The 24,434-nt window shown below is 43.5% G+C and overlaps 2 protein-coding genes across 3 annotated transcripts in view; one reads left to right on the plus strand and one right to left on the minus strand.

Annotated features, from left to right (window-relative positions):
- The window catches only part of DCAF6 (DDB1 and CUL4 associated factor 6), a 68,133-nt gene extending 65,488 nt beyond the window's left edge, over window positions 1–2,645 (minus strand). Inside the window, exon 1 of one of the 2 annotated variants that reach the window (XM_084843409.1) lies at window positions 2,398–2,645. In XM_084843409.1, the coding sequence (XP_084699535.1) occupies window positions 2,398–2,491 (94 nt within the window). In that variant the 5' untranslated portion in view covers window positions 2,492–2,645. The remainder of the gene's footprint in view (window positions 1–2,397) is intronic. The other variant, XM_084843410.1, reaches the window with a different exon arrangement.
- A 662-nt stretch (window positions 2,646–3,307) lies between these two features.
- On the plus strand, window positions 3,308–22,026 carry MPC2 (mitochondrial pyruvate carrier 2). The gene is made up of 5 exons (XM_084843429.1): window positions 3,308–3,476; window positions 15,655–15,695; window positions 16,716–16,800; window positions 17,272–17,383; window positions 20,728–22,026. Exons 1-5 carry the CDS (start codon window positions 3,374–3,376, stop codon window positions 20,771–20,773), a joined length of 387 nt encoding a protein of 128 aa, XP_084699555.1. The 5' UTR covers window positions 3,308–3,373; the 3' UTR covers window positions 20,774–22,026.
- The last annotated feature ends 2,408 nt before the right edge of the window (window positions 22,027–24,434 follow it).

The following is a 24,434-nucleotide window of genomic DNA, read 5'->3' on the forward strand; positions in this document are numbered from 1 at the left end:
AATATACTGCATCGCGCAGGCTGCTTTTATTTACAATTAGGTACAATTACAATTAGGTACAATGGTGTTCATTTTAGCCAATTTATCCAATAGTAAATTATGGTTTATTCATCTGCATTTGTCAGCGACACCTAGGGATGTCAGAGAATTCCGCCACGGATCTCGGTGAGGCCGAATGCCAGTGCATTCCGCCCCCCGAAATCCGTGGCGGAACGAAGCCCCCCCCCTCCCCATGAAAGGCGCGCGAAACGGAGCACTTACCTGCTACCGTCCACGCTGACTTGCGAATGGCAGCCGCCATTCACTTCCTCATCATAGCTGTGATAGGCTACGTAAATAATTACATGCGGAGGCCGTGATAGGCTACGTAAGTATTTACATAGCCTATCACGGCAAGCTAAAAAAAAAACCAGCGTACGCCAATGGCAGCGGCTACGGCAGCCGCTATTTGCGTTCCTTTTTTCGCTGTTTTAGCCTACGTAAATATTTACGTAAGCTATTACAGCGAAAAAAAGGGGAACGCAAATAGCGTAGTGGACACTATTTGTATTTCCCTTTTTTTCGCCGTAATAGCTTACGTAACTATTTACGTAGGCTAAAACAGCGAAAAAAGGGAACGCAAATGGTCGCCGCCGTAGCCGCCACCATTTGCGTACACTGTTGTTTTTTTCCTCTGCAGGCTGCCCAGCGGCTGGATGTCCGGCTGCGGGCAGCCCAGGCCAGCGGCTCCGCAGAATTTCCGCAGAGTGGAGCCGGCTGGATTAGGATTTCGGGGGGAGGTGCGGAGTGCCTCCCCCCCACCGCGAATCACCCCGTTGAAAAGGTATGTGACTTTCGTACATCCCTAGCAACACCATAGGCTTGCAACCCCATTCTCCACTTTAAAGACAGAGGCTAACATTTGCTATCACTTCTTCTCACAAAGATAACTTACACTACTGGAAGGTGGGGTGGGAAAAGAGTGGTTATTGGTTTAGCTACTTTCTTCATAGATTCTCAAAAATTTTAGCTCAGTCTTTTCCAACCTGGTCCCCTCCAGTTGTCTTGAACCAGAACTCCCATCATCCCAGATCACTGGCCATGATAGCTGGGGCTGGTGGGAAATGCAGTCAAAACCATCTGGAGGGCACCAAGTTGAAGAATGCTGTTTTAGTTGAAAACATCAGCAAAGTCTGGCCTACAAAACTAATCTAACCCGGGCAATACTTATCTCCAGGATTTGATGTTCTTTGGGGAAAAGGTCAGTCCCTTCCAAACATAAATAAGTCAATACATTGTATGTGACTGAAGAATTTCAAAAGCTTTTACTGTATTAGCTTCATATCAATATGTGCTTCTCTTTAAGAACACTGCAGGAAACACTAGAACAGAGTAAAAATCTGTTAAAATATCTATTGCAAAGGGATGTGTACTTAATACAAATCAGAAGCAATACTAGCATGACAGAATGGTGCTCAACTGTACTTTTTCATTATTACTGTTAACACAACGTTTATTTAGATATAAATTTATAACCTGTCTTTCCACCCAAAAAAAATGGCACTCAAGAGATAACAAGTAATACCATTAAACCTTGTACTACTTTCTTCATTTGATAGGTAGACAGAGAAAAAATCCTTCAGTCTAGGAGAGCAGCAGCCTCATGACGTTTGAGAGAATCGCCTTCAAAAGTTAAGTACATCCTGAGCCTGTTTATCTCAGCAATAGCAAACTAGGACGCTAAGCCTTGTTCTGTTTTCTCTTTACGATTTCTAGCACAGGCCTCTTGAAAGCAACGACAACTACTACTCGGTTCAACTGAACTGAGCAACCAGAACTGACCCATGGCCCAAGTGCAACAACTTGCTGAGGGGCGGGGAAGAGAGATAACCCCCCCCCCCCGCGCGCGCAACTATTTTAGGAAAATTTCAGCGCGTCGTAAAGCAGCTCGAGAAAACCGCACGTGAAGAGACAAGCACATATTAAACAGTCTGGAAACGCTTCGTGTTCTTGCGGGTTTTGTTTTTTTTTTAAAGGAAAGGGTCACCGTTTCCTTCTCCGCAAAAACTTGCTCTATTTGGGGAAAGGGGGGAAATGGATCGGGTCGAGGTTCCTCAGCAGCCTTCACCCAGCCACCATAGTGGAACGGCCGCCTTCCCTCTGGCTCCGCGTTCACCTCCAACCCCGCAGCGTTGACCTGAGGAAGGGTCTCGCGGTCAGCAGAACACACGCCAAGACCCCCCGCAGCGCCCGGCCCCACCCTCCTCCCCTCCCCGCGCCTCAGCCCCGCGGCGCTGCCAGCAGGACCGTCGAGAGCCTCGGAGCGCGGAGGAGAGCGGGGGAGGGGCGACGCAGGACGACCACCTCCGTTTTGCCCTGCGCCTCAGACCCCGCCCTCCTGCCCTTCTCCTTCCTCACCAAGGTATCGTCTCCGCAGCAGGCCGGGGTCCTCCAGCCCCAGACTCCGCTTCCTCACATCCCACAGGAGGTGGGTGCAGCAGCCCCGGGACATGGCACCGCGCGCTGGCCAGGAGGGATCACGCTCCCCGCCGCCGCTTCCAGCGACATCAGTCGCTGCCACTTACTGAAGCCACCCCCTCCCCCGTCTTCACCATGGAGACCCGCGTGCGCGCCCTGCGCGCGCGTAACCGCCGCCGCTCGACAACAGTATCACAGCGGCCGAGGCCCCGCCCTTCTCCCACCGCTCCTCCCACATCCATGGAGCCGCTCCCTGGTAATATCGCGAGAATTCACACGACCCTTCTCACCCCCTTGGTCTCAGAGAGGGCCTTGCGTAACGGTTGTCCCTCGCTTATGGCTTCCTGGGCACAGGCAGAGCCAGCGATCAGCATCAGACTTTGCATCTGGCAGCCACTTTCCTCTCTCACGCCTTCCGTACACTCACTGCCCAAAGGCGTAAACAAACGTCGGCGAATTAAAGAGCAACGGTACACGCAGCCACGGCCCGTAACCAGCGTTTTAAAACAAGCTGTACGGTCTCCATCGTGGGAAAGGGTAAAGAAGGAACAAGGCGGCCATGTTTATTTCGGGAACCCGTTCTCTGTAATAAGAAAGGATTGCTTGAATTGTCATCGATTAGCGCCCAATCGTCATCAAAAACGGACACCAAATTGGCCGAAATGTCATCGATGCCGGATGATAAGCCGGTAGTGGCCGTAGGGGTAGCCCTCCAATAGTGCGAAGGACAGCTTTTAAGCCCCGCCCCTTGCCCGTTCAGCGAACAAATCAAAAAGAGGCGAAGCGGGCTCGTCCTACCACCTGTTTGTGCGCGTGGGGAGGGGTAGAGCTTGTTCTGTTCGGGCCGTGTGAGAGGGAGAAGGACGGCGGGTCGAGCAGGGACGTTGCTGTCTTCGCCGTCGTCAACGCGCAAAGGATGGCTGCCGTCGCGGGGTTCCGTGCCTCCTACCACCGTTTCTTAGACCGGATCGAAATCATGTTGCCACCCCGATTGCGCCCTTTGTACAACCACCCGGCAGGTATTGAAGGGAGGGAGATGGAAGCGTCTCTTGCTTGCTAGCTAGACATGACCTGTGGTGTGTGTGTGTGTGAACGTGGATATGCGTATTCGTGAAAAGAGTGACTAGAATGTCCAGCGTATCCAGCTGGAAAGGCCGCCTGTCATTTAATAGCTACCTAGAAGAGGGCATTTCATCAAGTACAGCTTGTCATGTCACATCGCAATAGCAGTGGAAAAGCTGCACCTTCGTTGCATCTGGTCATTATCTCCCATATCTCTCCATCTGCCATACTTGTTGTAAAGGGAGCCAGAGTGGTGTAGTGGTTACAGTGTCAGATTAGGAGTTGGGAGACTGGGGTTCAAATCTCCATTCAACTGTGAAGCACATTGGGTGACCTTGGGCCAAACATTGTCTCTCATTTTAATCTCCCTCACAGGGTTGTTGGGAGAATAAAATAAGGAAGGGGAAGAACCATCTATGCCTTGGCAAAAGGATGGAACACAAATATATAATAATAAAATAACAAATCTCCAGGTCAGAGTCAGCTAGTGCCTGTGAGATGGTAAAATAAATGTCTCAGAACCTCTCCTCAAGAACTCTTCCATGGCATCAGCCTCCTCCACACTCTAAAAGGTTGAAATGCCTCTCCTTAGTTACTGGCAGTAAAAAGGTCTGGGTGGGGAAGACAGTCATAATCCCATTGGTTTTCTTGAGCTGCTTTACACAGTCCCAGAGGGCTGGCTTGCATGACCAGAAGATATCACCCAGCTCTTCCATGCTACTTTCTTTTGCTTTGGTTGTATTATTTTCAAGGGGTTCATAAAGGTGTATAAAAGTTGAATTATTTTTTTTGTCTTCTTTACTGACGGAGATGCTTCCGGGAGAATAGAGCTTTTTATCTTCAGTAGTGATGGAGAGAGAATTAGACTGACCAGACAGAAAGAGGTATTGTCATGGAGTGAAAGAGGAACTGACAAGCTGCACCTGTTGAAATTCCTTCTGCTACATTGATATTAAAGATACAGGATGCCTATCCTCCATTGCAACTGGTTAGCCTAGAGTGGGTATTCCTAGGTGGCCTGGGCCAAACATGCACCTATTTTCTCCTTTTAAGAATACTTTCTTATGAAGGGATGCTGCTTAGTCAGATTGCACCAATTCTTTGGAAAGACACTCGTCTAGAAAAGGTTTGCTGCAGGTTTGTTGCCCATGGCCACCCAAAACTCAGAGGTGGTCCTGGTGCTTGCCCCACAGCAGCACTGCTGGACCTAGAAGGATAGGGAACAGAAGCAGGATAGAGAACTGCTTCTGATCCCTGTCACATTAAAAGAAAAACTGTGAGCAGCAATTCTGTTCCACCCTATCCCTGGTGGAAGAGTATCTCTTATGCAACTGCTGTTTGTTTCAAGGGACTTCTGCAGGAGAAGTTTTCGGGGCGGGGGGATGCTCTTAGCTTTTATTTGTCAACACTTACAAAAACATAGTGATACTTGCTGCCTGTCAGCAGCAGATGCTGGCAATAAATTTGTGTTACCATTTTTTATTAGAAAATAGTCTAGTTGGCAGGGAGCTGGTGGATTGGCTTGTACTAATTTCTCATCTCTTGCTGACATCTCTACTGAACCATCTCTCCAGAACTCTTGGTGGTTACTTAATGATAGAACCTCAGGTAGAATGCATACCACAGGTCAGAAAAGATGCCACCGAGTCCAAGAGGTCCCCAACAAGGTTAACAAACAGCATCAAGGAAGCTACTAGAAAAAAAGAAGGTTTTCTTCAGGAAATGAAATCTCCAAACAAGGAAAACAAAAAGGATCACAAACTTGCACAAAATAAATGCAATCAGATAATAAGAGTTACAAAAAAAGGATTTTGAGGGACATACTGCTAATAATATTAAGATCAACAATTTAAAAAATTAAATACATTAGAAGCAGGAAACTGGTTAGAGAGACAGTTGATCTGGATGACAAGGGAGTTAAAAGAGTTCTAAAAGAGGATAAGGAGACTGTAGAAAAGCAGGATGAATTCTTTGCATCTGTCTTCACTGCAGAAGATGTAGGGGAGATACCTCTGCCTGAACTGATATTTTCAGGAAGGGAATCTGGGGAACTGAGTCAAACAGTGATAAGAAGAGATGAAGTTCTAGAGACTTTACTGACAAATTGAAAAGAAACAAATTACTGGGTTCTGATGGCATTTATCCTAGAATTCTGAAAGAACTCAAATGTGAAATTGCTAGTCTTCTAATAAAAATATGTAACATGTTCTTAAGGTTGGCTTCTGTACCAGGGGACTGGACAGTTACCAGTATAACACCATTTTTTAGAAAGGAATCCAGGAAATTACAGGGCAGTTAGCTTAATATCTGGTCCAGGTAAATTGGGTGAAAAGTGTTATTAAAGATCAAGCATATAGAAGAAGAATCAACATGGCTCTTGCAGAGGTAACTCCTGTCTCACTAACCTTTAGAGTCCTTTGAGGGTGTCAACCAGCATGTGGATAGGGGTGATTCAGTAGATATGATTTCCTTGAACCTCCAAAAGACTTTTGACAGAGTCCCTCACCAAATGCTCCTGAGGAAACCTAGCACTCATGGAATAAGAGAAGGGGTCCTCTTATGGATTAGTAACGGGTTAAAGAGTAGAAAGCAGAGAGTAGGAATAAATGGTCAGTTCTTACAGTGGAAGAGTGTAAATAGTGGTGTCCCACAAGAATATGTATTCTGACAAGTGCTTTTAAACCTCTTAATAAATGATCTGATGTTAGGAGCGAGCAGTGAGATGGCGAAGTTTGTTGATAGAACCAAATTATTTAGGGTGGACAAAACAAAAAGGGACAATGAAGAGTGCCAAAAGAATCTCTCCAAACTGGGAGAATGGGATCAAAATAGCACATGCAATTCAGTATAAGCAAATGTAAAGTGATGCACATTGGGACAAAAAAATCCTAACCTCACATATACACTGATAAGGTCTGAGATAGCAGTGAGAGCAGGAAAGGGAGCTTGGGGTCATAGTGGACAGCTCCATGAAAACATCGACCAAGTATACAGCTGTTGTGAAAAATGCAAATTCCATGCTGGGGATCATTAGGAAAGGAATCCGTCCCAGGGCATAATCTGAAGGCACATGAGGCAGCCACCTTGCTGAAGCTAAGCAGGTTTGGGTCCGGTCAGTGCTTGGAGGGGAGACTACCTGGGAACCACATGTAGCCACCTGGAGTTCCATGATGGAAGAAAGGTGGGATATAAATGTAATTAATAAATTAATCTAAAATAAAAATGGCAATATCTTAATGCCTTTATGCAAATCTCTATGGTATGACTGAACTTCGAATACTATGATCAGTTCTGGTCACTGCATCTCGAAAAGGGTATTGTGGAGCTGGAAGAGGTGCAGAAAGGGACAAGGGACATCAGGGGGCTGGAGTTTACAATATTGGGGCTTTCAGCCTAGAAAAGGGTGAATATTGGGGGAATGATAGAGGTATATAAAATTATGCATGGTGCGGAGAAAGTGAATAGGGAGAATAATGGAACCCAGCGTCATCCAGTGAAACTGAACAGTGAGAGAATCAGGACAGATAAAAGAAGTATTTCTTCACACAGCACATGGTTACACTATAGAATTCACTACAGAAAGATGTAGTGGTGGCCACCAACATGGACAGCTTTACAAGAACGTTAAACAAATTCATGGAGAATAAGGGTATCAATGGCTACTAGTCATGATGGCTATATATTACCTATAAATTATCAGAGGAAGTAAGCCTTTCAATACCAGTTGCTGGGGAACATGAACAGGCAGTGCTGTTGTGCTCGTGTCCTGCTGTGGGCTTCCCAGAGGCATTTAGCTGGCCACCATGGGAACAAGAATTCTGGACTAGATAGGTGTTCGGTCTCATCCAGCGTAACTCCTATGTTCTTACTGCATTTGTTAACCATAATCTTCCTTTGGATTTACTTACTGGGGAAAGGGGAAACTATTAGTAATCTGTTATCTTTAACTATAATCCATTCCAAAGCACATTGCTTTTTATCTTTCTTCTTTTATCTTAAACTGGCTTTCCTAGCTTCAGTATCTCTCCAATATACTTTCTTAGTTTCATTATCTCTCCAGTATGAGGCCATTCATAGCTGGGCTACATAAAGAAAAAAAATGACGAATATCATGGAACAGGGAAGTTGAATTGAAGTCAAACACCTGGGCTGAATCTACACATAGCAGTTATACCGTTATCATACTGCAGTGATAAGTATTGGTGCCCACTGGTGTCATGTGCACCAATAGTTACCACTGCAGTATGATAACGGTAAAACTGCTATGTGTAGATTCAGCCTTAGCGGCAGAAACATTTCTTATGAAAGGCCCTTAAGGATTAAACATAAGATTAATGCCTTCAAGATGTAAACAACTGGCAGGGCAGTGTGAATACAGATGATGAATTATTTGACATCTGGTGCAGATGTTGTCATTCTCGTTTTTTAAAATGGAAGTTGGGACCCTAATTTCAAGTCTACATAATTATGTAGTAGTACTGTGTCTCATGACTTGAGTGTGGTATAGCCCCCAATTCAAATCAAGAACTATCTGATTCAAAGCTTACTGTGAATTCTGTAGGTAGCCTTAGGCAAGCTATTTGCTCTCGGTTTCAGACTACCATGTTATTATATGGGTATAATGCTGACCTAGATTACCATGTTTTTCTTATGATCACTGAGATAATGTATTTGCAACATTATGGACACTGTGAGATAGATAATAAAGCAGGGGCGTTGAATCTCTTTCAGCCCAAGGGCTTAGTTCAGTTTCGGAGAAGCGCTTGGGGGATATTGCAGTGGTGGGTGGAGCCAAAAGCAAAATGGATGGCGCCTCAAATACCAGCCTATTGTAACTTAAAACTCTTACTGCCAGGAACTAAGCCTTATAGGCATGTCAACCATTTAGAGTGGGGAGAAAACTGCACAAAAGCCAGGAAACCACCAAATGATAAGTGGTTAGGGGGAAGGGGGCATGGCCATCTGGGGAACTTTGTAGGGCTGAATTGGGACCCCAAACCTGAGGTTTCCCACCCCAGAAATAAAGGCTCTGAAGGAAAGTTGGACAAGAGGTTAGGGAGTGAGAATGGATCAAATTACCTCCAAGTATTCCAGATTTCCTCTTTCGCACGTCTCCTTCATTTTCTAGAAAAATGAGTTAAGTCAATAACAGTTTATTGTTCACATATCTGAAAAAGTCCATTCTAAAAAGCAATGTTGTGTGAATTGTTGGGAAATGCTGGCAAGTCTGTGAAGGAAAAGTTTGAACAAAGATGTGAAGGGTGGATTCCCATCTGAACATCCCAGTCTTAGTTGCTGTTTAGATTTAGACATATTTTCAAAATCCATGCCATGTGAAATACACACTCAAAGTCCTTGGTACAGGTCAATTTGATGGCCTAATTTGATAAGTGACATTTCCCCTAGAATACCAGCTGCAATATCTGAGGCAAATCCCTTTACTTCTGGTTAGTGAAGCACTCTGTAAATAACAACTTCAGTTCTTATTCTAGTCGTTTCTCACACTCTTCAGGATATGAAAAGTTCTGACAGGGGGCCAACTTGTGACTGTTGCCATGCCATGCCATGCTGTAGAAATTTGGTGTTGGCAGCAGAAAGACATGATTTGGTGCTTTCTATTTGTTCATTGTGTAGCTACTCTGAATAGAAAGCAATTTAAAATTTCTCAGAGGCATCATGAATAACTGTGCCTTTCTGTCTTGCAAGAAATGTGTAATTTACAGCAAGTATATGTAGGGAGAATGAGGTTTTTAATACTATTGCTAGAGTAATCCTTTAACGGTTGAAAGTAGCATGTACAGAAGGTAGATCAGGATCTTCTGATAGATTTCTGGGTGTTTTTGTAGTAGATCAGCAAGGGATTCCAGCTCCTGATGGTTTAACAATAGCAACAACAACAACAAGCCCTCTTCCTCTCCTAAATTAGGCTGTCGAAATCAAGAAAGCTTGGGAGAAAATAGGGCATGATTTGGTTGTGAAAGGATTTGTGTGCAAGCTGCAGTTCTGGTACTGAAAACAAATTTCTGGCCTAAGCATGTGCTCAGAGGTATCTTTTTCCTCAATTCTATGTCCACATTCCTGAGCCATTCTTTTGTACCAAGTTCTGTTTTGGTGGAACCCTGTTTTTCTTTAGAACCTCAGGGTGATTAAGAAAAACAAAGTAGGTTCCACAAGCCCAAAGTCTGCCCAGCCCTGATGTCCACAATGTATCTTTAACTTGCATATCTACAATTTCTGTTTGACAGTTATAACTCTGTCTTACCTTGTATCACACTTCTGAAAATGGCAAAAATGTTCATTCAAACTTCCTCTCATACCCTTACTGCTTGCACATATATTGAAAGCTTTTTAATTACCAATATTGAAAGGTTTTTGAAGTACTTACGTTAGGACCATAATCTACCTTTGCCATGAGTGGTACATACGGGATCCATTTCCTCTCTGTTTTCCTACCAATGCATGTGAAAAATATTTAATTCAGAACAGCTAGATGTGTATATTGGTTTCGAAAGTAAATCAAAGCATTAGCTGGAAACTAAAGCATTGGGTAAGTACTAAAATTTTAGTTTACAAGGTGATTGTCAAACATTTAAAATTGAGCACTTCATAAGAATAAAGTAAAATATGGTCCTTAAGTTGTTGTTCAGTCATTAAGTCGTGTCCGACTCTTCGTGACCCCATGGACCATAGCACGCCAGGCCTTCCTGTCCTCCGCTCTCTCCCGGAGCATGCTGAAGTTCATATTCATTGCATTGGTGAAGCTATCTAGCCATCTCATCCTCTGCCTCCCCCTTCTCCTTTTGCCTTCAATCTTTCCCAGCATCAGGGTCTTTTCCAGGGAGTTTTCTCTTCGCATTTGGTGGCCAAAATATTTGAGCTTCAGCTTCAGTATCTGTCCTTCCAATGAGCACTCAGGGTTGATTTCCTTTAGGATGGACTGATTTGACCTCCTTGCAGTCCAGGGGACTCGCAAGAGTCTTCTCCAGCACCACAGTTCGAAAGCATCAATTCTTCGGCGCTCAGCCTTCCTTATAGTCCAGCTCTCATAGCCATACATTACTACTGGGAAAACCATAGCTTTGATTAGATGGACCTTTGTCGGCAAGGTGATGTCTCTGCTTCTTACTATGCTGTCTAGGTTTGCCATAGCTTTCCTCCCAAGGAGCAAGTGTCTTTTAATTTTATGGCTACAGTCACCGGCTGCGGTGATCTTGGAGCCCAAGAAAATAAAAACTGTCACTGCTTCCATTTCTTCCCCTTCTTTATGCCAGGAAGTGATGGGGCCAGATGCCATGATCTTCGTTTTTTTAATGTTGAGTTTCAAACCAGCTTTTGCACTCCCCTCTTTCACCCTCAACAAGAGGCTCTTTAGATCCACTTCGCTTTCTGCCATTAGGGTGGTATCGTCTGCGTATCTGAGGTTGTTGATAATTCTCCCGGCAATCTTAATTCCGACCTGTGATTCATCCAACCCAGGGTTTCTCATGATGTACTCTGCATATAAGTTAAATAAGCAGGGCGACAATATGCAGCCTTGACGTACTCCTTTCCCAATTTTGAACCAATCGGTTCTTCCATGTCCGGTTTTTACTGTTGCTTCTTGTCCCTCATACAGGTTTCTCAGGAGACAGGTAAGGTGGTCTGGTACTCCCATCTCTTTAAGAATTTGCCACAGTTTGTTGTGATCCACACAATCAAAGGCTTTAGCGTAGTCAATGAAGCAGAAATAGATGCTTTTCTGGAATTCTCTTGCTTTCTCCATGATCCAGCGCATGTTGGCAATTTGATCTCTAGTTCCTCTGCCTCTTCGAAACCTAGCTTGTACTTCCGGTAGTTCTCGGTTCACATGCTGCTGAAGCCTAGCTTGTAGGATTTTGAGCATCACCTTGCTGGCATGTGAAATGAGCGCAATTGTACGGTAGTTTGAACACTCTTTGGCGTTGCCCTTCTTTGGAATTGGAATGTAAACTTACCTTTTCCAGTCTTGTGGCCACTGTTGAGTGTTCCAAATTTGTTGGCATATTGAGTGCAGCACTTTAACAGCATCATCTTTTAGGATTTTAAATAGCTCTGCTGGAATACTGTCATCTCCGCTAGCTTTGTTGTTACTAATGCTTCTTAAGGCCCACTTGACTTCACTCTCTAGGATGTCCAGCTCAGGTTCAGTGATGGCGCTATCATGGCTATCAGGGACATTCAGATCTTTCCTATATAGTTCTTCTGTGTATTCTTTCCACCTCTTCTTAATCTCATCTGCTTCTGTTAGGTCCCTGCCTTCTTTGTCCTTTATCATGCCCGTCTTTGCACAAAACGTTCCCTTGAGATCTCCAATTTTCTTGAAAAGATCTCTAGTCTTTCCCATTCTATTGTTTTCTTCTATTTCTTTGCATTGTTCATTTAAGAAGGCCTTCTTGTCTCTCCTTGCTTTTCTCTGGAACTCTGCATTCAGTTGGATATATCTTCCCCTTTCTCCCTTGCTTTTTGCTTCCCTTCTTTCCTCAGCTACTTGTAAAGCCTCATCAGACAGCCACTTTGCTTTCTTGCATTTCTTTTTCTTTGCGATGGATTGAGTTGCTGCCTCCTGAACCATGTTACGGACCTCCGTCCATAGTTCCTCAGGCACTCTGTCTATCAGGTCTAATCCCTTAAATCTATTCCTCACCTCCACTGTATATTCATAAGGGAGATGATTTAGGTCATACCTGAATGGTGACCATCTGGTGACGTCCATGTGTAGAGTCGCCTCCTCTGCTGTTGGAAAAGAGTGTTTGCTATGATCAGCGTGTTCTCTTGGCAAAACTCTATTAGCTTTTGTCCTGCCATGCCTGCCTGTTATCCCGGTGATTTCTTGACTTCCTACTTTAGCATTCCAATCCCCTATGATGAAGAGGACATCTTTTTTTGGTGTTAGTTCTAGAAGGTGTTGTAGGTCTTCATAGAACCGATCAACCTCAGCTTCCTCGGCCTCAGTGGTTGGGGCATAGACTTGAATTACTGTGATGTTGAATGGTTTGCCTTGGATTTGTACTGAGATCATTCTATCGTTTTTGAGATTGTACTCCAGTACTGCTTTTCCCACCCTTTTGTTGACTATGAGTGCTACTCCATTTCTTCTAAGGGATTCTTGCCCACAGTAGTAGATATAATGGTCACCTGAATTAAATTCGCCCATGCTTGTCCATTTTAGTTTGCTGACTCCCAAGATGTCCATGTTCGATCTTGCCATCTCATGTTTGACCACCTCCAGCTTACCTTGATTCATTGATCTGACATTCCAGGTTCCTAAACAATATTGTTCTTTACAGCATCGGACTTTCTTTTCACCACCAGACACATCCACAGCTGAGTGTCCTTTTGGCTTTGGCCCAGCCGCTTCACTCTTTTTGGCGCTACTTGGATATACCCTCTGCTCTTCCCCAGTAGTATATTGGACACCTTCCGACCTGAGGAGCTCATATTCCGGCGTCATCTCTTTTAGCCTTGTGATACGTTCCATGGGGTTTTCTTGGCAAGAATACTGGAGTGGGTTGCCATTTCCTTCTCCAGTGGACCACATTTTGTCAGAACTCTCCGCCATGACCTGTCCGTCTTGGGTGGCCCTGCACGGCATAGCTTATGGCTTCACTGAATTACGCAAGCCCCTTCGCCACAACAAGGAAGTGATCCATGAAGGGGATGGTCCTTATAGGACTCTGTTAATAGAACAGGAAATCAAGAGTTCCTAAAATTGCACTGCTTAGAAGATGCAGTAAATACATTAAGACATTATGTATAACAGCTGTTGATTAAGAACCTGCCTTCCACTTGTGAAAAGCCAACAGTCAAACATGTCAGATGCCATCAACAAATAATGTAAGGCTATTATCACTGTTGTATAATGGTAACATTTCATTTGGTCATTTTCGGGTATCTGATGTGTGATTTAAGTTACATGTTTAATCACATTTCTTTAAAATGTTCTAGCATCTGTATTCTTACAGCTCTGGATATAGAATTTTAGCATTTTGGTAGTTACATTAAGAGAGCAATCCTATGGCCTCTAGACAGTCTGGGAGATCATAGGATTGTTCGGATTCCCAGCCCCAAGATCATAGACAAAGCTATGACCTTGGAGCTCCCTGCCCTCTCCCCATCGCAGGTGGTGCAGAGTGAACCAGCTGCCTCTACGAGCTCACAAACATGAGCTTGTAGAGGAAGGAAAGGGGGTAGTTCTGTGGGCGGGGAGGGGAGGAGGCTGGGTGGCCAGCTTATGAAGAATCTTCCAGCCGTTCCAGCCTCCCTCCCTCCCTCCCCCCTCCCCCCTCCCCCCTCTCCGTCCGCACAGCCCCAGGTAGATGGGTGAAAATGCCTGTCTAGCTAAAATACAGAGTGGTAGGAGCACAGAGGCGAATATCGCCTCCACATTCCTCCCGCTCTGCATAGGATTCCTGTCAGCCTCCGAGTTCTATAAAATTACCTTCAGATAAGCTCTTGTATCTTAACGATTATAGAGTCAAATGGTAAAAAAGAAAAACACAGCAGTGCTGCTTTGCTCCAATAAATCTAATTTTTAACCAGACTGTTGTGGTGTCTTCCCACAGTGCAATATCTACCCTGAAGGGATAGATGATGACTCTAGCTTATAGTTATAGCTGTAAAAGTTATTTTGCAATGTATTTAGCAATTGGTGATCTTGGTTCCTGTTCTACAGGTGTATTTGGCAATCTGCAGCTTGTGAAACACACCCAACCAAGGGTTAGCAACCTGGTTCCCTCTGGTTGTTTTGAACTACAATTCCCATAATCCCTGACCATTGGTCATGCTGGCTGGGACTTATGAGAACTGTAGTCCAAAACATCTTGAGAGGTTCAGGTTACCTACCCCTGCAAGGACACACACATATTATCTATCTTTGGGTTTTATATTCAGTGTCCTGCACTTAGAATTTTAGCTGGCACCAACCTTTACAGAACCTCACCACCCATGAAAGGGCCCCACTGTTTTACAAAATACACTTCAGTTCCTTGGATTAATCTCTGGAGAAAAGTGGCCTCTGAAAATACAGGAATCTGCCATCACTTCCATTGAATAGTGTAAGCCACATTGTGCCTGGGTTTCTCTTAATTAAACCGCTAAGCATTTGTAACTTTACCCTCTTATAGTAAGTGCATCCCCTGTTTGATCTGTAACTTGAATTAGTTTATGGCCAAATTCTCCAGGTGCTATCCACCAAAAATGTAGGTATGACACCAGTTTGAACATGTCCAGCACCAGAAGCCAGGAAGCATATGTCAGATTTCACATGAAGTGCTTTGAAGAGTACTATATAAGGATTATTATTGCACTTAAGGAATAAAATGGGCCATCAGGTGATTGCAAAAACTGCTGTGTAGCAAGGAGAAGCCAGCTGTACAAATCTATTTTAGATATTCCACTGCAACAAGTACTAGGGCCTGAAACATTTGGGTTGTATCCGGTGGTGTTGGTCTGCTAATGAAATGGCATCTACCAGTGGAATGAATTTCCCCTCCACTGTGGAGCCTCTGTGCTCCCTAAAAATCTGCAGCATAGGAGACTGCAGGGGGGAGGAGGGGGGGAGTTGTGTTGCACAAGCACAAGTGTGTTCACACAAGACTGGATTTCACCCTTTTGTTCCTGCCCCACCACTGATGGGGCACAGGTCACTCCTGGCAGAGAGGTGCTGCCTCGACTCATTGTCTCTCTCACCCCAGTTGTCTGTAGCTCAGGATAAATGCAGCAGTAGTGAGGCAGGAGATATTTCTGCATATAGGGGAGAGTATAATCTGCTTTTTCTCCCTCCCACTTTGGGAAAGGTGGACGATTCTTGTTTTCAGAGGTTTAGATGCACCTGATGAGTAATAAAGTCCTTTTATGGGCTATGACCTGTGCTGCAGTGCAAAGCATATTTCCATTCACTCTTTGATTTTTAAACAACATTATCTGGCTAGTGCACGAAGGCTACTTCTTACTTGGTAACATGCACAATAATGTAGCAGTTTTGTGCAAGTTGTTATACAGCAGACTGTATACAGAATAATTTAAGCACATCTTGTTTCTCTTCTGGCTTGCAGGTCTAGTATGTGTAATTCATTGGTTTAGCAGCTTTATGTGACTGACTAAAATCTTCTCTTGCAGGTCCCAAAACAGTGTTTTTCTGGGCACCTGTTATGAAATGGGTAAGTTGACCTGGTAACCCAGTAGAAAATGCATGTAATGCTAATATTGTAGCTTGTAGTGTAGCCCAGTTACAGGTTTCAATTCTATATGAAATGACTAAAAAGACTTACATAGGTATATCAAAAGAGTGTGTCCTCATCTGACTGCTGCTTTTATGATGATCGCCACCTTGAATCCTTTGAGGCAGGGTAAAACATTTTAATAAGTAATATGAAACCCTGTGAGTTTAAAATATGAACTTCCACTTTAACTCATAACATGAAAATCTGTTCATTTTCAAAGCTCCCTATAGAATGAAGTTGTGTAGGATTTAATATTGAGCACCTGGGAAACCTTACCTAGCAAGCCCCAAACCTTTCAGAAAATATCTTCTGCCCAAAATTAAACTGACATAAACAACTCTTGTCTTGGAGGCCTGGGATTTCCCTCCTCTATGAATCTTTCTGCACTTTATAAGTTAATATTCACAGAACTCTGTTTTACAACTACCTATGGTTGTGGAACATCTGGAACGATGAGCAACTCATCTTCATCTATCCATTTTAAACTGTTAGCAGGTCAAGAACAGCAGGGATCCCCAGATGCCCTCCTCAGTTAATCATATCTTTTTTTATTTAGCAAGTGTAGCACAGGAGAAGGGCAAGACCTTATCTCCAAAGTCAAACCAAGCTTTGAAAGTATTCTGACAGCAACAAGACTTCTTGCTGTTCCAGCCTGCAGTGCTGCAAGCCGCTGCTTGCACCACAGTAGCATAAGCCAGACCACAGGATTAGTGTCAGAGGACTTGGGAAGCTATCGCATGCCTACAGTCATTTGTTTTGTCTGCCAACCTTTCTTCTCAAAGTGCACAGGAACATGTAATATGGCCATAACCAATCATTCTACCTATCTGGATTGTATGCGTGGAGTTACATTGGCTCAAACTGAAATGCAGGGTCAATGGCACCTGGGTTCCCATTGGAAGCTGACATGGCTGCTATAGCATAACACTAAAGTAGGCTGCTACTTCCCTTTTACAGGGTTTGGTATGTGCTGGAATGGCTGATATGACCAGGCCAGCAGAAAAACTCAGCACATCACAATCTGCCGTGCTAACGGCTACAGGTATGTATAGCCTCATGCTTAGTTAACTAGCTTTTGGTTTAAATTAGCTTTAAAAACAAAACAGAATTGAATGGGCAAACATAGTATTTCATTTTCTAAAAGACTTTTCAAGCCATATGTTTGCTGTTGTAAGCATACAATTTTGGAAATGTATGTATAATCACTAACTTTGCTTTCCTGTCTCTAACAGCACCCTAAAAATGGATTTGTTTGATCCAGTGGGGCATTAGTCTAGACAAAAAGTCACAACACGGGGAAAACAGTGAGAATCCTATAGGAGTTGATTGGCCACAAAAAGTTGAGAGTATACACTTTAGCCTAAGCACAAGCATGAAGTCTCCTAACATGTTTAAATATAACTTGAGGCTCCTAATCTAAAAATCCAGTACTACAATCAACTTTGACTCCTAAGTATTAATAAGTCTGTTTGGTGTTACTTTCTTAATCCTGTTACCTTTTATAATCCAACAGGACTTATTTGGTCAAGATATTCTCTAGTTATTATTCCTAAAAACTGGGGTCTGTTTACTGTAAACTTCTTTGTTGGCTGTGCTGGCGGCTCTCAGCTGTACCGTATATGGAGGTAGGTACTGAAAAAAGGTAGGAAGGATTTCAATTATAGCTTATTCTAGGAACTGTTCCTCAGACCGGCTTTGCCGGTCTTCCCTTTAGGGTTGCCAACTTTTCCTGGCATGACTCCCTTGCTTCACTACTACTTGAAACAAGTTCTGAATATGCTTTTTATGTCATCTATAAAGGGTGATGGGGGAGAAACTTACTGAATTTATTGAAACTTCTCCTGCCATGCTATTATAGACACAGGAGAGAGGAAGCAGCTGGCATTGCTCCTCCTCTCCGCCCCCACATCTTTCTCGGTGAGACTAGGGCCCTAGTCCCAGCCATCATATTTCCTTGCATCAGTGTTCAAGTTCTATAAAATTGTCATCACCTATGGAAAAAAAATACTTGGCTTGTGTAGTGGAGCACACAAGCTCTAAAAACCTCCCTGGCTATTTCTCCCGACTCCTCTGCCCTTCTGTGCTACATATCTCATCCCAACTGCTTCCTTCTCCCTATATCAGCATCTGCAGCAACAGAACCTGTGGGAATTGTGGTACTCCCAATCCCCCTTCTTCCTTTAGCATTTCTGCATGGTAGCCCACACCATGAAATCCTGAGGCTTGACTACTTCTGTAACATAAACTGGTGGAAAGTCTAGTGGCTGTCCCAAGCCTCTCCCATTTGAGAAACGCTATCTCGAGAACACGCAGGGGCCCAGCACAAGTGGTGCCTTGGCCTTCCTGCTGGAACATCATTGTAGAGCAGATGTAGACGGGCCGCTGGTGTTTGTTTCCCCCTCCCCCCACTGTTCTTTACTGATCTGAAACACCAGTTGCTACACTCACTATCCTGGTAAAATAGATCCTTGTTGGTGTAAAAGTAATCTGTATACTGTAACTGTAAGGGGCTATGCTAGTTTCTATTCTTGTTTAGTGGCATGGGTACAGCAACTGCTGCAGTTGTAATGACGCAAGATATCCCACAGTTACTTCATCCAGCTGCGCTAGGTGTTTCATGTATGGGGAATAAGTATCACTTGTAACAAGCTAGGTAGAATAATCCTGAATTCTCCAATATTGGAGCCTCCTATCTATCCTAAGCCCTGCAGGGCGGAAGAGAGCAGGGAGTCTTTCCCCCCTTTCCCCTCTGCAGGGTTTTTCACTCATACAAGCAATGGGAGGGATGTAATTTAGACCAGCTCCAGAGCTGATCAAAGTGTGCCCCCACGTTCAAGGGGAGTGTTTGTGGGCTGAGGGGGCTGTGGATCCACAGCCATTCCCTTGGCACCCCCCCTCCCTCCAACATGTGTCTTTCCCCCCTTCCCTAAGGTCAGAGTTCTGTGACTGGATCTTTTATTTTATGTCTTTAAAATATTTCTTGGCCACCTTTCAGGGCAGAAGCCCTCCCAAGGCGGCTTACAACAATAAAATACATAAAAACAGTTAAAATATTAAAAGTGATGAAAACATAAAAACAATAAAAGCCAACTATTAAAACAACTATTAGAACAACTATTAAAACCAACAATAATGTTAACAGCAGCAGTAGCAGTCATATTAATAGAAGGCCGAGGTAAAATAATATGTTTTCAAGGCCTTCAGTCTGCAGCGACGGGGCATAGCGGACCCCCAACAGCAGCTTGTTCCAAAGGTGTGGGGCCATTGCAGAGAAGGCCCTCTCATGTGTGTTCACCCACCTGACTGCTCTCACAGGTGGGCAAATGAGAAGAGCCTCTCTTTCTGATCTGAAAGTGTGAGCAGTTTGATATGGGTGTAGGCGATCCTTCAAGTAACTTGGTCCCAAACAGTTTAAGGCTTTAAAGGTCAAAAACAGCACTTTGAATTGTGCTCGGAAACGCACCAGTAACCAGTGCAGCTGGCGCAGTATAGGCGTTATATGATCAAATAATCTCGCCCCCACCAATACTTGGGCAGCCGCATTCTGCACAAGCTAGACTTTCTGAACCATCTTCAAAGCAACCCCATGTATAGCGCATTACAGTAGTCCAGCCTGGACGTGACTAGTGTGTGGATAACTGAGGCAAGGTCCGTCCTCTCCGGATAGGGCCGCAGTTGGCGTACCAGCCTAAGCTGGTAAAAAGTATTCCTGGACACCGCAGCCACCTAGGCTTCCCCAGTTAGCTCAGAGTCCAGGAGGACTCCCAAACTGCACACTTGGTCTTTCAGGGGGAGTGCAACCCCCTCTAAGACTAGTTGTAAATCTCCATCCGAAGTAGTTGGTTTCCCAGCCCACAGTACCTCCGTCTTGTCTGGATTAAGTTTCAGCTTGTTCACCCTCATCCATCCCAAAACAGCCTCCAGACACTGGTTCAAGAGTTCCACAGCCTCCCTGGGATTTGCAGATGGAAATGAGAGGTAGAGCTGAGTATCATCCACATACTGATGACATTTCAGCCCAAACCTCCTGATGACTTCCCCCAGTGGTTTCATGTAGATGTTAAAAAGCATGGGGGACAAGATAGAACCTTGCAGCACCCCACAGGCTAATGGCCATGGGGTGGAACCGAAGTCCCCCAGCATCACCTTCTGAGACCGCTCCTCCAGAAAGGACTGGAACCACTTTAAAACTGTGCCTCCCAAGCCCAGTCTAGATAAATGATCCAGAAGGATACCATGGTCAATGGTATCGAAAGCCGAGGGTGGATCCCTCTCCACCGCTGCAGGGGAAAATCTGTCATATCCTGTGGCACCTGGGACAACCTCATTAGGACCATAAGATTGCACTCTAAATGTAACTTAAGGTTCCCTGGTTGGTGTTTTGGAACTAAGTCTTCATATGCTTCTCTCATGGAGATTAAGTTTCTTACTCCTTTTAAGGGCCTAGCATAGTAGAAAGACTGGCTTGTGTGCACTGCGACTATCCCTCCAGCTTCTAGGCCACATTTGTAAGGGTGCAGAAAAAAGTCCTAGACAGAACTTTTAGAAAGAAAAAAGTCTTACAACTCTTGGCATGCCCAAGCCACCATGGTTGGCTGGGGAACCCTGGAAGCTGTAAAACTTCTTTTCACTCTAAACGCACATAGGATTGCTCTAAGGCAGTTAGGAGTTTCATCCATCTTGAGTTGAGCAGAGTGCATGGGTAGAGGGGACTTAGTCATACAAAGTCAACACCTGAATTGCTCTACAGGCAAATTAAAAACCAATGCAGATCAGGTGTAGTGTTCCCCACAAACCATCACCCACACTCTTCTTTTAGTTTTACATGAAAGTTGTAAATGCTGAAGCAGCTAGAAGATGCATCTAAACTTCTGGTTTAAATCAACCTTGAATAGCTTTTTTATGTCTGTGGAAGGTGCTGATAGCCTTTTGAATGGTAGTAGTAATTGATTATCTCTCTTTGTGACAGGTATAACCAACAGCTAAAAGCCAAGGAACTAGAGAAGCAGCAGTAGAAATTCTAAGTCAACTCTTCACATCTCAGCTATAAACAACTTCCCAAGGGACCTAGTTTTAATCTTGCTCAGTTGCCCAGTGTGAATTTTTACTCAAATTGGTAAAGCATGTTTTTCTATAGATTTAGAAAGCAATCTCTTTACATTTAAATAAAATCTTCAATTAAACAAGTACAATAATATGTCTTTTTAAATACATACCACAGTCAGCGTGATACAAATATTCTTAAGAATGCAAGTAAGATGTCTATTTTCTAATGCTGCGATTGCTATTAAATTCTGTCAAATGGCCCAGAAAGCAATCCAGAATTAAAGGGTGCTCTTCCACCAAGGGGTTTATTTTAAAAAGAATAGACACACTCCTATGGCATGGGAATAAATGTGAATATTTGTAGGAGACTGAGGATTTCACAATTTCTTGAGATCAGTTTAACTGCAATAGGGTCTCACTTTCTCAGAAACTGGTAAAGGTGTATAGTTGAACTTTATTAAGACATCTGGACTAGAAAGAAGCAACCTCTGTTCTAGAGTGGCAGGTACTGAGACAGAACTAAAAAACAATGCTATTTTAAATCCTATATTACTGCTGGTGTGATAGGTAGTTATTTTCTGATGATGTTCAGTGTACCTCTTATAGGCAGTGGAACACTGTATGTTCAATAGTGAAAAGGTGCCAAATATGCTTTTTGTTAGTGAAACTTTAAGGCCTCTAGCACAATAGCAGCAAAATCTGTTAAATTTACACTTGAAGCCAGGCAGTACTGTATATCGAGGCCAAAAGGACATAACCACTTTGTTGTATACTAGGGCCTGTAAGATGGCCACAGTCACTCCTTACATTTATTACAAGAGGCATCTCCTTACCTCTACAAGGAAGATAGTGTATTTTACAACTAGCAGGTTAAGCCATATTAAGTATGTATGTATAACTGTTCAAAGTATGTTTAACTAAAGTATGTATATTAACTACTCAATAGTAGTTAAAATTAAACTGGAAAGTTCTGAGTCTACGAAGGGCACAATCCTATGCATGTCTAGGTAAAAATAAGTCCTACATCTCAGTATCCCACAGACAGCATGGCTTATTTCTGTCTAAACATACATAGGATTGTGCCCTAAGAGAACGAATTCCCCTGTTCCTTTTTTCAGTGGTCTTTTTTCAGTGGTAATATGCTAGTGCCCTATATAACTCCTTGTTACTTAGCTGAACAAGCAAAATGGTATAAAATATATACGTATGTGTATGAGATCTTACAGGTTACAGAATTCAGCCTCTCATTTTAAGGGTATAACCTTGATTATCGTACTGCATCTCAGTGGTCTGGTTAGTGGATGTTTTAAGAACGTAAGCCCCATGTTGGATTAGATCAAGGGTCCATCTACTGCGGCATTGTTTACAGTGGTTGACCAGTTGCCTGTGGAAAATCCACAAGTAGGACATGAGTGCAATAGAACCCTCCCAGTCATGTTCCCCAGCAACTGGTGTACATAGGCATACTGCCTCCGATACTGGAGGTAGCATATAGTCATCCGCACTAGTAGCCATTGATAGCCTTATCCTCCAGGAATTTGTCCAATCCCCTTTTAAAGCCATCCAAATTGGTGGCCTTTTTCCACAGATGAGTTAAGGAACAGTATTGAGATCTGGTTCCCAAAGCACTAGCACCCAGGCCTGTTCCCTCATAGAAAGTTTTCTGAATTATGCACTTCCGAGAACATTTGCACTGTAGTAGGATCATCAGACTTGAAGTGCGGCAAAGATCAATCTATCCCAATAGCAATTCAACTTGTAGTTGCCTACTATAGTTTATATCTGTTAGTCTGAGAATATCAATGTGCACAACTGAGGTTTGATCCAAAGCTATATTGCCTTTAAAAAGAACTGTATTGATTGTACTCTTTCAAGCTGCTTTGGCAACTTCTTGTGCACACTTGAACTAGAAGCTTTGAAAACAAAAAGCTACTCCTTTAAGGTGGGGGGCAAATCTAGCCCTCTGGCATTTCCCAGATTGCTGCTCCTCCTTTCCCCTGACCACTGATCATTTGATAGTTTCCCCCATTCTAAAACGTTGCAATGCCTCTCCTAAGGCTTAGTTACTGGCAGTAAGGGCTTTAAGCTAAATAATGCTGAGGGGGTTGGCCCCACCCCTTCTGCATTCAGCCCCACCAACCATGGGAAAATGGTCCCTGAGAACCTCACTTAATAGTCCACCCTCAGGCTTAAAGAGGTTCAACACCCCTATTTTAAGGCTAGATGAGACACTGAAGCAGCCCTTGCTTAAGACAGGTAAAGGATACTGAGGTAGTAATAATGGTGACTGCCTCTCATGGCTCTTTCTCTATCTCCTCCAACTATAAGTGAACGGAAAAGGATGAGTGTGGTCTGGGGTACCCCTTGCACTCCCCACCCCCAAGGCTATACTTATTACTTATAGGCTGAGCTGAATTGTGTCTTCATAGCAAAATTTAAGGTGAATGTATTTTGATGTCTCCAGGCAAATGACAAATTATGACACACACAACAGACCACTAATGGAAAAAGTGTATTAAAATATTCACAAGAGTACAATAGAAAACATGTAAATATCCAATGGGATGAGTGTCCAAATTAGAAGCAAGTCAAAACAAGTTGTATGCAAGCACTGGCTCTTGCTTTAAAGACCAGGCAGAATAAACTTTCCCCAAATTATACACCTATTTTATAGGTGTTTACCCCTTTCTCCCCCACCCCTTCAATCTAGCAGCAGCATCGTATGGTGCCCTCATAGTGGTGCTTTCCAGAAATGAGTGAACTGCCTGAGGAGTCCTTTCTGCTCTATGCAGCAGCTGCTTGTGGGAAAAGGAAAGACTATACAATACAAAATTCAATTCCAGTTTTTTAAAAGTGCAGAAACAAAGTAGAAAAGGGCACTATCACTTCATTATGTGAAGTCGTTTAGAGCAAAGACAGATCTTTAGAAGAAGATCAAAGGTTTGAGGAGTGAACTTTCACAGCTGGGAGTCTTATTAGATCTTGACTGCCTTTCACAGGAAAGGGCATTAAGTACAGCACCATAGGAAAATTGCCCTTACACATGACAAGGTGTCCCCTAGAACTCAGGTTGGAAACCGGATTTAATAAAAGGGAGAAATGTAACTCCCAACTTATCTTATACAAATAGAAAAATTCTGGTTTTAAAAGGTTTCAGACAGGTACATGTAAACTATGAACAAGACTAGACAGACTTCATGGCTCATTGATGATTTAACACCAGCTCACTTTACCAAAACGACTGTATATAGTAAGGAAAGTCTTTGAGTTGTATATACAGAGCAAGTTACAAGACAGTCAGCTAGAAAGTTTTTAAAAATTAAGACAAAACAATTCCAGTTTCTCTGTTCAGACTGAAGTGTTGATATTACAGAAACACAAAGAACGATGGCAAGAGACAAAGTCTTGTGCACAAATATAACTGCTACAATCTGAAAGGTCTTCAACTTCTTCCCCAAACCCTATTGAATAAAAACACACTTAAACATGGTTATTTGCCATGCAGAATGCCTATTTAAACAACATTCTAAGAACTATTTAGATGAGGTGAGGGATACAGTTGTTAATGAGTTGAAACCTAGTAGCAATACTAGCTACTTCTGTTTGCTCTAAAAGGGGGCAATCTACCTC

The sequence above is a fragment of the Heloderma suspectum genome, chromosome 3 (genome assembly GCF_057233095.1).
Source record: "Heloderma suspectum isolate Gila_16-S chromosome 3, 16-S_ref, whole genome shotgun sequence".
In the NCBI taxonomy this organism is placed as follows: Eukaryota; Metazoa; Chordata; class Lepidosauria; order Squamata; family Helodermatidae; genus Heloderma; species Heloderma suspectum.